Raw genomic sequence first — 17,087 nt, 5'->3', positions numbered from 1 at the left:
AGGGAGGGCTCTGCGGCGCGCGTCACTCCGCGCTGGCCACGCCCCCAAGGCCACGCCCCCCCCGCCCTTAAAGGAGCCGGGCCCGGGGAGCGCCCGGCACTGGAGGGGTTGCTCGGCCGCCATTTTGGCGCGGGCGTTGGTTGCGCCAGGCTGGCCTTCGCCTCAGGAGCCCAGAGCCGGGGCCCAGAGCCCCATCCGCTCGGCCCTGTGGCGAGGAGAGTGTCCCAGGCAGGGGGATCTGCCCTGTCTTGGAAAACTGAGGTAGGCATTGGAAATGGAACTCAGGTCTGTGTGCCCAAAACAAATACGGGGATAGCTCCAGGGACAGACGGAGGCTCAGACCTTCAATTCCTCTTCTTGGCCCTCCCACCACCGCTCGCCCCTTACTGAAAAACTGCCCAGTTTGCACCTACGTATTCCCAGAAGTGCTCTCATTGCCTTTCCTGGAAAAAAAGAGGTCTCAAAACCTGAGAATCTCATCTGTGGTCACCCCGTTTTTTATGGGTGTCATTTCAAGTGTGAAAGACTGAAACTCTACAAACGTACAGGCTGGAAAAGCTCCCTAAGTATTTATTTACTTCTGGAAAGTACATGTCATTTTCACACAGCGATGTGACATCTTTCTGATGCAGCATGTGACAGCGTGCTGCACAATTTTGTTTCACTGGAGAGACTAAAAAGCACTAAACCACTAAGCTAGATCTGCTTCCCTGTCAAGAATCCCTGTTGTCTCCCTGTTTGTTATTGTTTCAATTGTTTGTTTCACAACTGGAATTTCCTAGTCAAGATGACAGATGCTATTTCTTTCCAAAAACCTTCAGAAGCAAGAGAAGCTATAGTTAAATAGCATTGCTTGTAACCCAGCTACTGCTTATTGGTACAAGCAATACATCTCATTTTCCTTGCTAGTACGATCAGAAAGGCAGACCGAGTCCAGTCTCATCTGCAGGAGCCAGGGAGACAAATCAACTCGGGTTTCTGCTCTGCTGTTTCAAGCACTGTTACAAAACCAGTTCTCTGTGATTCAAGGTATTGCAGCACTACCTGAGGCTAACGCCTGACTGAAGACAAACCTTGGGCCAAGAGATTATATGCAAATACTTTTGTGTAGCTATGCAACATTACAAAGCCAGGCCCTGAAAAAATTGTGCAACCTTGCAGCAGGGGGACAAGCCATCGCTGTAGAAGCGCTGGCAAGTCTCACATCTCAGCAGTATAAATCAGCCTGTACACAGCTTCATGCTGCCACTGCAGTGTTGTTTCTGGCAACCAACCTAGCTGGTTTCAGGCTGCAGTCAGGAACGCAGACACCTGTAGACATTCATTATAGACACAACTAAGTGCCACTGGACTTTTTATGTGCTTTGTCAAGAGTTTAGACTATAAAAAGTTGGAGATGAAGTTGCAAGTAGAACAAGCCAAACACAGTATTTCATAAAAATCTTGTTTGCATGCTTCAGTGTCATACTGATTGCCCAGTTTGCAAGTGTGAACAAAATTTAATCAAGTCAGATTAGCTGCAAACTTGCCTGAGCGTATTCTCCCCAGTCATCTACCATTACTTTAGCGATCTTGGAATTGGTGTTGTATGTCTTTCCCATTTTTGGCCTGTTGATCACATCTGATTCTTTAGCAGCTAAAAAAATGCACATACTAACCCAAGGAGTGAAACTTAATGCTTACTTCTCAATGTTTTTGATGGATGGGACAAAGAGAAAAGTGAATTTTTGTATTTCATAATGTTGATAAAAAGTCAACTCCTTTGCTGTCTTGACTTGTGCTTTGAAATACCATAAAAACAGATCAACGGGCAAGGAACAGGTTTTCCTTTTACTGTGATTCATGTAGAAGCTGTAGCCGGCTGATGTGTACACATACTTACAATGGACTGCTGACAGAGAAACGGATGTTAACAAAATATGTTAAAGTACACACCCTAATTAAAAATTCATGGTGTGTAACATTTTGTATGAATAAAACAGATTGCAAATATTTAACAAGAGGCAAGTATTTTCATGGTTTCACTTCTTGAATGAAATGAAAAGAGTGCTCTTTAGTTCCTTGAAAACAGATTAATTTAGTACATGCTTAGTCATGAAAACATCAAAATAATTTCTTAAAAGTATTGTTTGTATATTAAAAATAATAAAAAGATGCTGTGCAGGCAATGAGAATTATATAATGAACGCTGCACAAACAGATCACTCTCTATTTTATTAAAATCCTCAAGTCTCTGGAACATGGAGATTAAAGATGTACTTCATTTTGTCATCAAGAACTAGCACAAAGGCTCCTCCTGTTCCCTAACAGATGTTGGAGAACGCTCCACAGAAGAAAGCATGAAGCCCCTCTTGCTCATACATTTTGATAAAACAGTCACCTGTTCCTTTATACTGATGTTTAGTCTCCCTGCCCTGCACACAAATGATAAGGACAAATCATTACTGCACAGAGAAAGAAACTTTCAACAGAAACAGCAGCATTTGTCTTTCTTTAGTTAAGAACACTAAGGAACTTTTTCCTAGTGTTTCACTTACTGCAAAGGAGTGATCTTTTAACTAATAAATATTTATCTGATGTAATGCTCCCTTAGCTGGTTCCAATAGCTAAATTTAGAAAGGCTGTGATCCTTCTGATTCTTCTTTTAAGCTGTACTGGGCACGTAGAAGGCTTAGGAATTAAATGAGGTCACTCCAGTCCTAAGGGTGCTCTGAATTGTTTCAATGCTATTAAAAATTCCACAGCTCCTTTCCTCCCCCCCCTTCTTTATTACCACTGCAATATTTTTCTACCAAGCAGATTTCAGTTCATTAGCAATCAGGAGTCTTGTAAAAATGTTAAGGACTTGATGTTAATGTAAAAACATACAAAGGGCTACGAAGGAGTGCAGTCCAGCTTTCATGTAGCCCACCTTGTTTCTGAGCATTAATTTGCTTGACAAACAAAGCAAAAAGGAGGGTTTGTTATTGACCTCAGCACCACATACACTAAAACTTGCTTCAGTGGTTACAGGTGAAGGAAATAAAGGACAACAAGCAGTCTATGTTCACATGTACCCGTATCACCGATTCTGTACAAGTTGGAGCTGAAGTACTGAACTCTCCATGTTTTTCTAAGTGCAGTATGACTGAAAATCATGGGAACTCTTTTTAAGTTTTGAAAATTTCAACAGTGAGGTAGAGACAGCCCAGAGGAATGTTGAGTAGCTGTTCTCTGCACAGCAGAGCACCTGGGAAATGCTCTTGCCCACTTTTGAACTCAGCATAATGATGACAGCAAATCTCTCATACTCTTGGGTAACACCACAGCTCTGACAAAGCAGTGAACTGTCAAACAATTCCTGTTTTGGAACTGCAGTCTCTTCAGGATTTGAGGCCTGTATTAAAAACTGACGCTGTTTTTTGTCTTCACTAGCAAAAAACACATACACTTTTTTTGGAGAGATTAATCCAAAATCCCTCTCTTAATGTGCAATTTCTACAGAGGATGTTTTTTACTTAATGTTGAAGATTTAACTTAAATTAACTACATCTTAAGTCAAATCCACCTGCAATATCAAGATAAGGTTCCAGACTCTATCATGGCAGAAAGATGTTCTTGTCTGCTTTAGGCTTTTGTGATACACTCTGCTGCTAATAAAGTGATGCTTGAATTGAGACAGTGTTACATTTTATTACATGTTCTGTTAGAAGTCAAGGTATGAGATTACTATATTCCTGACCATAATAAATGCAGGGAATACATCTGTGCTAAATATTCACATAAGTATAAATAAGCATAGTAACATAGATAAAAAACTATGTTAAAAATATTTTAATTTGAATTGGCACAAATATAAGCAAAGTTATTACTGCTTACCTGACAGAGATCAACTTCAATGAAAGCAGCAACTGTACTGTGCTCATTATTTCAGAAAGTTCTCTCATCTGTCAAATATATTTTAACTGAAGAAAAAAAAGGGACTATATTTAACTCGGAGCTTCCTCTTGGATCAGAATAAGTGTCATGAAAAGAAATGTATAAAAATAATACAAATCAACTTTATTTGTACCTGAAGCTTCAAAACTACATGACTGAAACAAGGACAACAAAAGAAATGTATTCATGCATCCACAGCATATATACATCCTCTAATTTTCATCTTCTTTTGTGCTAGTAAGCCCACTACCTGATTTAGTTGGATTATATTTTTACTAATGTTTTTAATTATATTTTTTAATAATCTGGATACTGTTCTCTATCCCAGTGGTAAGACAATTAGCATAAATACAGGCAATTATTTGGTAAGGTCTGAAGAAGCACAGCACTTACAGTACTTACAAATAAAGACAGCATTAACTGTAGGCCTACTGCTGATAAAGCAGATAACGCAGAATCTGAAGACAGTGACATCATATTTGGTCTGAAATGAAGTCACTAGTGCTAATGGCTTGTGCCCACCCTAAGCTGCAAGGATTTCTCTTTAGAACAAATCACCAGAGGCATGCAGGCATTATCTAAGAATCTCAGTATTTTCTAGGTTTTTTTGAAAGCACCGAAGCAAGTTCTGTGCCAAATTTACTCTGATTTTCTTTTGACTTTCTGGAACACTAAGAGAAAAGAAGATACTCCTGGGAAAAAAAAATCCAGATACACTTTTTTGGAACTAACAACTCCTTTGTATTATCAAATGGCAAAACTTCCTCAGGGATGCATGGAACAAGGTCCTGATTTTTCACAAGCATTTTCATGGGTTTTATTTACTGTTTGAGGATGAACTTCATAGCAGGAATTAATATTATTAAATGTACTTGAAATGCTACTAAACTACCTAGTAAAATTGCTTAATAGCTAGCAACAAGATCCAACATTAATTGCTAATAATACACTGTCATACCCATTGCATGCTGAGAAATAATTCTCTGTTTGTATTGAGCTTTGAAGATTACTGATTCTACCTTACGCCTGAAAAACAGCTGTGTGCCATAAAGATTATTTTTCTAACTGCATTAGCTGGGCTAATAAAGGATATTAGTCTACCCCCAAACCTGTCTTACTCTAATTATCTAGCTTCTGAACAGGAAAGAGAAAACAGATTCTGTCTTTCCGCTAAAAGCTCTCACCAAGCCCTGAACTGAACACACTTTTACCAGGCTTCCAAAATACTATTATTTAATTTTTCTTCTTGTCTTTCTGGAAGTTTCTTTTCTTTTTTTTTTTTTTTTTTTTTTTTTCCCTGAACAGAGTCTCACCTGCTGTAAGGCTATACAGTCCTTCATTTAGTACATCAAACTTCAAAAATTAGTAATTTCCAGAAAAGGATACCAAGCTAGACCATACCTGTATCATCATGTGTCTCCTGACAGTATCAGAAGGGTAAGACAGCATTGCTGAGCAAGAAGTCAAAATTTCAGCAATGAAAAAAGGGAAGACTGAATGAGATTTGCTTTGGATTTGGTAATAATCCCTGCAAAATAAAATAAAAAATGGAAGCCTGTACAAACTATGTAAAATGTATGTCAAATCCAGCAGATACGAAGTATAATTTTGATCATTTGTTGTTAATCCTACTGTAAAATTACTTGACCCTTCAGTAATATACTCTGTTGAGCACACACAACTATAAAGATCAAGGTTGTAGCACCCTCATTAGTTCATAGTAAATATTTAAACATCATTATAAGGATTTAAAATGTGTGCATTTTTGTTTGCAAAAGTTACCTCAATGGTGCCATAACATCCCAAATAGGAGGCTTGGTATAAAATGATTCCCTGTACTGAAACACCAAAACCTTGGTACAGGCCAGGAAGCCCATCTATCTTTGCAGGTGTAATAATACAGGCACCAAAGGCCCTGGAACTGTCACTCAGCAGCACCTAATCTCAAAAATTACATGCATCATTATGCTTTACAGAAGCCCTTCTCTTTTGTACAAGCTACTCTGCATGACTGAAACATGTGACATTATCAATACTGTATGAAAAACATAGATCCTCCATCTGTGAACAGAGCATAAAGAAGAAATCAAGACACATGGATGAATGAAGGTAGTTTATTGAGCCAGAGTGTGGTATCCAGTTGCTGAAACACTTTCAGGTGTAACTACCATTACAACTTTGTCCTCATTCAGCAGAATTCTCTTTTCTGCTCTCTGGAATTAATTTTTATTACATAATGCCACGCTTTCACTTCCTCCCCACACGTTATTCAGATTTATTCCAAGTGTTATGTGTTTCAGCTATTCCCTATCGTGGAACACTAGGCACAAGCTGTGACAAAGTTAAAAAATCTGCTTATTCTATCTGTAGATTTTTCATCTGTTTTCACATTTCACAGGTAAATACACCCAAGCTCTTAGGATTCTCTACAGGTGCAAACAGAGCAAGCAATAAACTGGTCTTTGAAGGAAGAACTTCAAACTCTACTTCTTACACTGAAGGTATCATGAACATATTAATTCAGCCTAAGAAAGGGCACAGAAAGCAATAGGTGAAATCAAGCAGCCAATTCCTAGGACAATCCTGCACAGCACAGGCAGTAACTAGAGTTAACTGGTCCCATTACAGGCAGATCAGGAAAGCCAACAACACAGAAAACAGATTTTTTTCCTACCTGCTGCAAAACATTTGGACACTGGAAATTAATTTTATCTATTTGAATGAATGAAATTTACATCTGAGACATATACTACCCAAAATCTTTTGTGACTCAGATAGCAGTTAACATTATTCTTATCTATGATCATCCAGTCCTCCAGAACAATTGGCCTTTGGATCTCCCTCATACAACAACTGTGCATCAACCCTCCATGATGGGGGAATGGGAAATAGAAAAATGAACACACTTCCTTTCAGTGCAGCCCATACTGCTCAAACCAAGACAACCAGAGGAAAAAGCTAATCACACTAGAAGAAACATTTTGCGTAATATTTTTAGATAATTACATGGGATATAGTGCTGTTGACTTAAACAGCCTCCCAGGTACATCTTGTGTATTAAATGCAGACCATATCCATGGTACCCAGAATCACCTTCTACTTGCTGGTTCAGGAACAGCAACACTGCAGCTGTAGGGGAATGGAGCCCAGTATAGCTTTATCTGCCTTACTATGTATCAGTTGCACAGAAGGCTGTGCAACCTGCCATAGTTCATACTGCTGAATAAACAGTTGCTAGTTGTAAAAGCATCAGGAGAAGGGGCAGCTGCAACCTGAAGATGCTTGTGTATGCCATTATTATCTTCAAAATGAAGCGTTTAGCGTGGAGATGCAGCCTGACTTTAACAGAAATGTCTTACCACTTCACCATCTAACTGCTTTAGTAACTGTTACTTTTTTTAAAAACAGATATTCCAACTAAGCAAAAACTATCGCCTGTAACCATGTTGTTTTCCTCATTTCCTATCCTGCACCAAACACACAAGAAAGTATCCAAAGACCCTGAGCTTCTACAAGGGATATGCTACTTCGCTAAATACTGTACTAATCTTGAGTGCTATTCATGGAATGCTTCTAAAATTTTGAGTCACAAGCTCATACACATGTAGGCCATCTGGAAACACTTGTAGGAGACAGAAAGGAGATTGGAAGAACTATAAACATAATTATTTACATCATGCATGTTTTACTTTTTCCACTGTAAGAAAGAAAATGGCAACCTTAAACTCCTTACATACAAAGTGGCTGTAATCAAAAAAGGACTGCTTAAGAATTTGCATGCAGTACAGGATTAATCAAACTTTAATAACTGACAGCATTCCTCCTGGCCAGTACCAGCAGATAAGTCTGTGGGAATAAGTTTCTGGCACTGCAGTAAAAAACTGTCAGTGAGAGAAAGTACAGAACATTGGATTTTTTGTTTAAATTATCAAAACCTAACCAAAGAAATCCTAAAGCAGATAACCTAAGGCAGACAAAAATAAAGCAGATTTTCCAGTTATTTTCACATGAAACAAGTTAGATATGAAGAACATGTTTTCCGTTCTGCTGATATGAATGAATTTTATATATTTAATCAAATGCCAGTATCAACATTTAATTTTGGTCACAAGACCAAAATTTCTTGTAATTAATTCCATGGGTGTAGACCTCCATGTCTTTCAGGAATCTATCCAAGTTATGGGACTTCTCCCAAGAACACAGAATTGCAAGGCAAGGCAGCACAGCCCAAAAGTTTAATTGCCTTTTTGAACTATAACCTAAAACTGTTCCTTTTCTGGCAGATTGTACAAAACTAGGTTCTTAAAATGTTTTAACTATGATTAAGTACATTTCTAGCTTTTCCTGTAAGAAGAAAACAATTTTCAGTCTGAAGCATTACTTATCTACAGCAGTAATATGCACTTCACTGTGTCTAAATTTTTTTCTGACACTTAGGTACCACTGATGATCAAGAAAATAATGTGAAAAAAATTAAAATGAGAGACTCCTGCTTGAGGGACACAACTCAAGAACTTCACACATTAGAATAAGCAGCAGTAATTTCATGTGTGTGAAATTATTAATAAAGGTTTCTGAAACTAGAGTACATGTTAATGCCCTCTTAACTGTGAGAGTGTAATTTGGGCTTTTGACAAAACCCAGAAACATAGGTGTCCGAGTCCAAGATTTTTAGTATCTACCTTAATAATTGCATCAATTAACTCCAAAATAATTACAAGTCTTGAAAAAATGTTGAAAATTCTGACTGCAGTTCTAAGCAGTTACTGACATGCACCTCACAAAATCATTAAAAGATCAAAAACCAGATTTCATCACCTTCAGTAATAAGCTACACAGTAAACCTTGGTTACTCTTCCTCCTTTAAGCTCATCACAAAATCTTAACAGTATACCACTGCTCATTAGCAACCATGCTGAGAGAAAAAACTGCCCAACTCTTGACCAGATCTAAATTGTTTATTAAAAAGAAGTAACATGCAAGAGATTATTTACCAGCTGATCAACTTTGGACATGAAAATCTGTTTGTATTTGTTCTTAAAAGCAAAGTTTAGAGCCTGTGTTGGGAAATACTCTATAATATTTGCTGAATTGCCATGCCAATAGCTGAAAAATCCAACAGAAAAAGAAAAGGATCTTTATAATTTGTAAATTTGATACTACAACAAGTATATTTTACAATATTCCTACTATACTTTCTACTTCTGTATGAGCCGTAACAAAAGGCCAAAAATGTTCCTTTTAATGTTCTTTATTTTTCAGGCATTTGGTATGGGAAATCTGTGTTTACTCTGACACCAACAGACATACATTCAGTGTCAGCACCAGAAAATCTAGAACTTTAGTGAAATATCCATAATGCTGACAAATAGGTAAGATTTTCAACTTCCTTACTTCATATGTTTCTAAGACTAGGGAGAGCTATGTAAACTGCCGTCTGGAAACAGAAGAAGGTTTCATGGAACTGTAGAAATTGTTGTCCTGAAGTGGGCTGCCTGTGCATTTTTGCTTCTGTAGGGGGTGCTCAGATTCCATATTAAAGCCATGACAATCGGCTTATAAAGTATCAGAAACTTGGTAGCACTTTTGTAATTACATTTTTCTAAATTTAAAAAAAGCATTCCCCTGGACACCAAGATAAATGCATAAGAAACTAAATGGAACTGAGGAGGTAGTGCAGGAGCAAATCCTACGTAGATCATGAGAAAGAAAATAACTTATGTCCACAGAGACTGGACTGGCTGTTAGACTTTGCTACGCAGTGACAGGCAGCAAAGTTATTGCTGTAGCATGTAGCCATGCTCTTCATTCAAACATTTTTGTTTTCGTGTTACCATAGATGAAGGCAAAGACACCTTACAGACACAGAAAACTCAAAACTGGGTTTTAATTTCTTAGTCTGATCTTGCTTTTCTATACATTAACATGAGGATGCCAATTAAATGCTAATTTTGTAAAACAATGAAAGGAAAACATTAAGGATATTTTATACAGTCCACAACTACCAACGAGCATGGCTTTGCTATTACCAAGTAAACAAAAAAATCCAGCAGGGACATACCCAGCAGCAACCCCATCCTCACCATCTCCTCTACCATCATGCTCCTTTGACTGCCTGTGGCCCATGATGGATGCTCCAGCATGGTCACTTCAAAGGCATATCTAAAAGCTTTTGTTTTTACGAGAGAGAGCCTTTAAAAGACTGAAACTGGAGACAAACATCAGCAAAATTATTATTTTTCCATACAGAGACATACTTACATGCACACACTCATATAAAAGTTCTGTAAAAGCTGTTAAACCTGCTAAAAGCAGTGCAGCAAAGACTGCTTCCTTGTTTATGCTCCTTCCACCTACAAGGTGAAATAATAGTCAAACCCAACATATTTCAGACTTTTAAAAAGTTGCTGTTCAAGTGTCATCCTTATTATTACATGTTCTTATTTTTCAAACAGTAAATCTCACATCACTTGACTTACAGATGGGGAACAGGTCTAAAGCACTATTGATAAAACTCAGTTTTGTATGTATCAAACTGAAATACTGTTTCTCATTTTCTAGGACCCACATATTCTAGACATGGCTGAATAACAAAACGTGCAATCATATGCTTAAACTTCAGGCCTAAGACTGTTATTGCTTGACATTAAAGCAATTCAGGACAGGCTACCAATCACTCTGTGAGACTAGGCAGTTATAAGCATTTGATTGACTATTTTAGAACTACTCTAAACATTGTAATTTACTAGTGAAAACAAGATCTAAAGATTTGATCATGAGAGCCTATGGAACTGAATTTATTTTCCTGAATACTTAAACTTTTTGATCCCATTGTTTAAAACGCAACTTTAGTCATGCGTTTTATGAAAAGCACTAATGAAAAGCAAACAGAAAGAGCAGAATGAAAAAAAGCACTGTTGACATGGAATATGATGATCTAAAAGTGCTGGCTGGGGGCAAAAAGATTTTAAATTAAACATTAGTTAAAAAAGCTCTAGGAGCAGCTTCTCTATAGATTACAAATATTTTATCAATTTGTAGGAAAGCTGTATTTTGTAGAATTCTGATTTTCCAAACATCTTGCCTTCTATTGCCTTCTATGGATGTAACCTAACACTTCTTGTAATATGCAGCTGTAAATTGTGGCAGATCTAGCTAAACAAATACTGTTTAAATAAATGAAAGAGAAAAGTAAACAAACCAGAATAACACTTTATTGGTCTTTGACAAATATACATTTTTTTATTATGAAATTATGAATATAATGTAAAATTAACCAAGTCCATAGGTCTTAAAATCAGCATGCCTCTGCCCCCATCTTCGTTTGTGCCTTCAAAATTGTGTTTTAACCAATACAATATAGTTAAAACTCATGAAGTAAAATACCAACCACACTGTAGTCTTCCAGTGTGCAAGAGACCATACTGGCAAAAATTAGAAGCCATTAGTTTTGTGTGGCTAAATGCCACGAATTAGCTGAAAAATTTATTTCCATTTTGATTAACACAAAGTTACTGAAAACATACAGGATTTTTCATGCCCTTAGAGGTGCAAAATTTAAACTAATTGGAAAACTATTTTTTTTTACCTCCATCACTACCAAATATTCAGAGAGTACTTTGAGGATATCAGCTTGTTATTTTACATTGCATATTACACACTGAAAAGCAGTGAATGTACAAATTTGGTGATGTTTTCATATAATGAAGTTATGGTCAAAATAAATAATTTGACAGTATATAAAAATAAGAAACTTGGTTCTCTGACATGTTCTTTAAGTATTCAATTCATGAGATCATTAGAATAATCACTGAAGTTTTACCTGTGTTATACCACAAGGTAATTTAAATTTTTTTTTAATGCATTTCAAATGTAGGCCATGGGAGGGCACCACAGTTAACTTTTCTTTATATTGAAGTACTTTTGAGATGGCAACACCCCGCAGGCGGGCTGAATGTTCAGGAAGCTCATCTATGTAGCTAAGCCGAAGGACAGCTTAAAGGCCAGTTCAACAGCAGCTTCTGTGACTGAATCATGAAAGCACACGTAACACTCCTGAGGTTTTGGATGCAGAATAAGTCTCCTGGGAAAAATAAAATAAAATAAAATTATCATAGGTGGTAGCTTTTTCTCCTCAACTATTCGATATATTTGGGTGGCTGAGGTTGCAGTGAGGTATTAAAAACTGCTGTGTAAGACAGCTAGCAAGTTTCTGTGGCTCTCCTGCATGTTTCTTTTTTTCTATACATTAGATTTTTCAATCAAGTTACTCTCTGCTCAGTTTCCTCAAGACTGTGTGTGGAAAAAATTGTTCAGGTTTCCAGGATACGTTTGTATAGCACTGGTGTGTTTGCAGAAATCCAAGTTTCCAGGCTACAAGCTGCAATTAAGGTACTTGGAAACAAGCCTCAGTATTCACATATTTACTAATCTTTAAATTTAATACATCTGGTTAGGTACATTCCCATGTGTCAATCTAAGAAACTCTATTACGGAAAGAGCTGAAATAGGAAAGCTGTTAATACCTGTGCATAACTGTGTGTAGCATTATGCATAGCATGTAGCTCTGCAAATACTAAAGGGCTGCGCCCGATGTAACACATTGTTTGATAACCAACATATTTCAGACTTTTAAAAAGTTGCTGTTCAAGTGTCATCCTTATTATTACATGTTCTTATTTTTCAAACAGTAAATCTCACATCACTTGACTTACAGATGGGGAACAGGTCTAAAGCACTATTGATAAAACTCAGTTTTGTATGTATCAAACTGAAATACTGTTTCTCATTTTCTAGGACCCACATATTCTAGACATGGCTGAATAACAAAACGTGCAATCATATGCTTAAACTTCAGGCCTAAGACTGTTATTGCTTGACATTAAAGCAATTCAGGACAGGCTACCAATCACTCTGTGAGACTAGGCAGTTATAAGCATTTGATTGACTATTTTAGAACTACTCTAAACATTGTAATTTACTAGTGAAAACAAGATCTAAAGATTTGATCATGAGAGCCTATGGAACTGAATTTATTTTCCTGAATACTTAAACTTTTTGATCCCATTGTTTAAAACGCAACTTTAGTCATGCGTTTTATGAAAAGCACTAATGAAAAGCAAACAGAAAGAGCAGAATGAAAAAAAGCACTGTTGACATGGAATATGATGATCTAAAAGTGCTGGCTGGGGGCAAAAAGATTTTAAATTAAACATTAGTTAAAAAAGCTCTAGGAGCAGCTTCTCTGTAGATTACAAATATTTTATCAATTTGTAGGAAAGCTGTATTTTGTAGAATTCTGATTTTCCAAACATCTTGCCTTCTATTGCCTTCTATGGATGTAACCTAACACTTCTTGTAATATGCAGCTGTAAATTGTGGCAGATCTAGCTAAACAAATACTGTTTAAATAAATGAAAGAGAAAAGTAAACAAACCAGAATAACACTTTATTGGTCTTTGACAAATATACATTTTTTTATTATGAAATTATGAATATAATGTAAAATTAACCAAGTCCATAGGTCTTAAAATCAGCATGCCTCTGCCCCCATCTTCGTTTGTGCCTTCAAAATTGTGTTTTAACCAATACAATATAGTTAAAACTCATGAAGTAAAATACCAACCACACTGTAGTCTTCCAGTGTGCAAGAGACCATACTGGCAAAAATTAGAAGCCATTAGTTTTGTGTGGCTAAATGCCACGAATTAGCTGAAAAATTTATTTCCATTTTGATTAACACAAAGTTACTGAAAACATACAGGATTTTTCGTGCCCTTAGAGGTGCAAAATTTAAACTAATTGGAAAACTATTTTTTTTTACCTCCATCACTACCAAATATTCAGAGAGTACTTTGAGGATATCAGCTTGTTATTTTACATTGCATATTACACACTGAAAAGCAGTGAATGTACAAATTTGGTGATGTTTTCATATAATGAAGTTATGGTCAAAATAAATAATTTGACAGTATATAAAAATAAGAAACTTGGTTCTCTGACATGTTCTTTAAGTATTCAATTCATGAGATCATTAGAATAATCACTGAAGTTTTACCTGTGTTATACCACAAGGTAATTTTAATTTTTTTTTAATGCATTTCAAATGTAGGCCATGGGAGGGCACCACAGTTAACTTTTCTTTATATTGAAGTACTTTTGAGATGGCAACACCCCGCAGGCGGGCTGAATGTTCAGGAAGCTCATCTATGTAGCTAAGCCGAAGGACAGCTTAAAGGCCAGTTCAACAGCAGCTTCTGTGACTGAATCATGAAAGCACACGTAACACTCCTGAGGTTTTGGATGCAGAATAAGTCTCCTGGGAAAAATAAAATAAAATAAAATTATCATAGGTGGTAGCTTTTTCTCCTCAACTATTCGATATATTTGGGTGGCTGAGGTTGCAGTGAGGTATTAAAAACTGCTGTGTAAGACAGCTAGCAAGTTTCTGTGGCTCTCCTGCATGTTTCTTTTTTTCTATACATTAGATTTTTCAATCAAGTTACTCTCTGCTCAGTTTCCTCAAGACTGTGTGTGGAAAAACTTGTTCAGGTTTCCAGGATACGTTTGTATAGCACTGGTGTGTTTGCAGAAATCCAAGTTTCCAGGCTACAAGCTGCAATTAAGGTACTTGGAAACAAGCCTCAGTATTCACATATTTACTAATCTTTAAATTTAATACATCTGGTTAGGTACATTCCCATGTGTCAATCTAAGAAGCTCTATTATGGAAAGAGCTGAAATAGGAAAGCTGTTAATACCTGTGCATAACTGTGTGTAGCATTATGCATAGCATGTAGCTCTGCAAATACTAAAGGGCTGCGCCCGATGTAACACATTGTTTGATAACGCAGAGACTGAAAAATTACTTTTTACAAGGTATCAACAGCAGTGTAGACATGTTTAAATTACAGAGTTCAGTTTTTCCAACCCCAGACATAGCACACAAACTGCAGTTGTGTACAATCATGGTCAGAAGTAATGGCTTTTCTTTTTTCTTCGTAAACTTCTGACTTGAAGGCAAACAGGTTGAACAACAGTCCTGTTAGATATTTTCTAAATTATTATTCCTGGCCAATATAATGACCAGTGGATGATGTTTCCTCTCATTATATTAGAAAAAAAAGCTCTTAGGCCACATTCAGAAATGTGTTTTGTTGTTTTCTGGCTTCGCTATTGCACAATAATTGAGCTCGTAAAAAATTTTAACAAGTAATTAATCAATCATAATAATTTATCTTCCTTTCTTCCCTTGGCTACATTGAATTTGTTTTCCAAAAAGTGAAAGCACAGCTTCCACTTAACTGGGCATTTGTATTTTTCTTTCTATTTTATTTAGCTGGAATACCAGAAGATTTACTAGTAGTAGTAAAGAAACATGGTCTTGACTGGCTACTCCTAATATGACTGCCAACTGCAGCTAAAATGTAGACAGCACAAAATACAGTAGATGGAGGGAAGAATAACATATGAGAAGCAGTAGCTACAGAGCAGGGCTTACTGGCCTGGACTTAAACAATTACAAGATCTGACACATTCAGAAATGTGAAAAATTATGCATAGTATGTCATTACACCTAATTTTAACTACTTGAAAAAAAATATTATTTTCATATTTAATACATAGAGCAGTATGCTGTTCTGTCATTCAAATAAGGCTTAGCTATGTAGAAATAAGTATATGCATCATTAAGAAAATCACCTAAGAATAAGTTTAAATAACAACACAAATCTATTTACAATAATGGAGACCTTTGATAGCAAACTGAGGAAGGAAAACTCCTTTACCAAAGTATCCCAAATAGACTGGTAGGTTGATTTGATCTTCCCAATAAAAAACGAACAACTACAATTGTTCGCCTTGTTTCTTTGTATCACAAAATCTTTTGTCTTTAAACTCACCCCACAACCCAGTAACTCATTGTTGGTGGTGGTTTCTTCTGATCAGTCCAGTTATCAGGGGAGCACTCAAACAAAACTCCATGTTCTGTTATCATATCTAGGTCCTCAGCTGCCTTACTAAATTCTGAAATCCCACTGCCTGCTTTTTTCTTTTGCTGTAAAACAATGGGAGAAATACTAGTATAGAATTAAATATTTTTACATAAACACTAGCAAATATAACTCTATAATTTCTTTAGTAATCTCTGATTAATGATACTGTTGTCAAAAAGCCAAGATACAGAAGATAAAACTAACTTCCTTATGTGTTTCTTTTCTGAACAGTTTTGTTACTTTGGCGTCACAGGCTTTTCTACTGTTAAACAACTTGGAGGTAGACACATGCTTCCTTTTTTGATTCTTTAATTTTTCCTTCCAGCTGAACACTATTTCTCTAGTAAGACATCTGAGATAATACAGCTTCTTTTAAAAAGTGTGTTACAACAGTTAAAGCTCTCATCTTCCTTTCTCTGCATGCCTCCCTAATTAAGTTCTTACAGTTCTGATAGTAAAAGTCTATTGAGTAAACTTGGCCAGCCAGAATTTCTTTTTATAAACAAATAGTTGAAGCACTTTGCTCAGAGCATCTTTTTCTCTTCTTTAGTATAGCTGCGTACATGTATAGGAAATAAATATTATTTTCATTTTTTTCAGTTTTGTGTAAAGTTTTTGAATAAACCTTGCAAAAGTTCCAGTTGTTTCTAACTGAACCCATAGCTCTTTGGCGAGGATGAAACCGCATGCACATCAACTTATCTCTTTGTTCTGTCTCTGTGCTCAACAACTGTGTGAGTCTAATCAAGTCATAGTATCTTTCAGGAGAAATGTAAGGGGAAAGAGACCAGAACAAACATGGAAATAAACACAAGAAGAATTTTGAAAGAGATTGTCACTAGTTTAACTCTTCTCCCACTGAAGTCCAAGGAACTTTATTACTCTTCTATAAATATCTACATAATAATGAAAATACAAACTTTAAATTTTTTTTAATTACTATTTCTTAACCATGAAAAATGAGATGTGATTATGGAAACAGGAGTGGATATCCCTTTGAAACAAATCTGTCTTAAGAGAGTTGTTAAGCCAGGGCTTCTCTGGCTCTGCCAATGAAACTTCTGTTCCAGTCAGTTGCTTCAAAGGTGAAAGAAAAGGTTTTATTAAAAAAAAAAAAAATCTCAAGGAACTTCTGTCTGCCCTATGCAGAAACAGAAACCACATATTTCAATTTCC

General features: G+C 36.4%; 2 protein-coding genes across 2 annotated transcripts in view; both read right to left on the bottom strand.

Annotated features, from left to right (window-relative positions):
* Positions 1 to 2,225: 2,225 nt before the first annotated feature.
* SLC25A31 (solute carrier family 25 (mitochondrial carrier; adenine nucleotide translocator), member 31) lies at positions 2,226 to 10,044 on the bottom strand. The gene is given in 7 exon segments (XM_010008977.1): positions 2,226 to 2,414; positions 5,320 to 5,412; positions 5,414 to 5,446; positions 5,701 to 5,826; positions 5,828 to 5,839; positions 8,913 to 9,024; positions 9,980 to 10,044. Coding segments are annotated over 7 exon segments (630 nt in total).
* A 4,080-nt stretch (positions 10,045 to 14,124) lies between these two features.
* The window catches only part of INTU (inturned planar cell polarity protein), a 38,591-nt gene continuing 35,628 nt past the window's right edge, over positions 14,125 to 17,087 (bottom strand). Inside the window, exons 14-15 of the mRNA XM_010008911.1 lie at positions 15,819 to 15,973; positions 14,125 to 14,236 (exon numbers count right to left, since the gene is read on the bottom strand). Of these exons, the coding sequence (XP_010007213.1) occupies positions 14,125 to 14,236; positions 15,819 to 15,973 (267 nt within the window). The remainder of the gene's footprint in view (positions 14,237 to 15,818; positions 15,974 to 17,087) is intronic.

This window comes from Chaetura pelagica, unplaced genomic scaffold (assembly GCF_000747805.2).
Source record: "Chaetura pelagica isolate M959 unplaced genomic scaffold, ChaPel_1.0 scaffold221, whole genome shotgun sequence".
NCBI classification, from domain to species: domain Eukaryota; kingdom Metazoa; phylum Chordata; class Aves; order Apodiformes; family Apodidae; genus Chaetura; species Chaetura pelagica.
The sequence above is the reverse complement of the archived record's forward strand: the minus strand, read 5'-3'. Positions and strand labels throughout refer to the sequence as shown.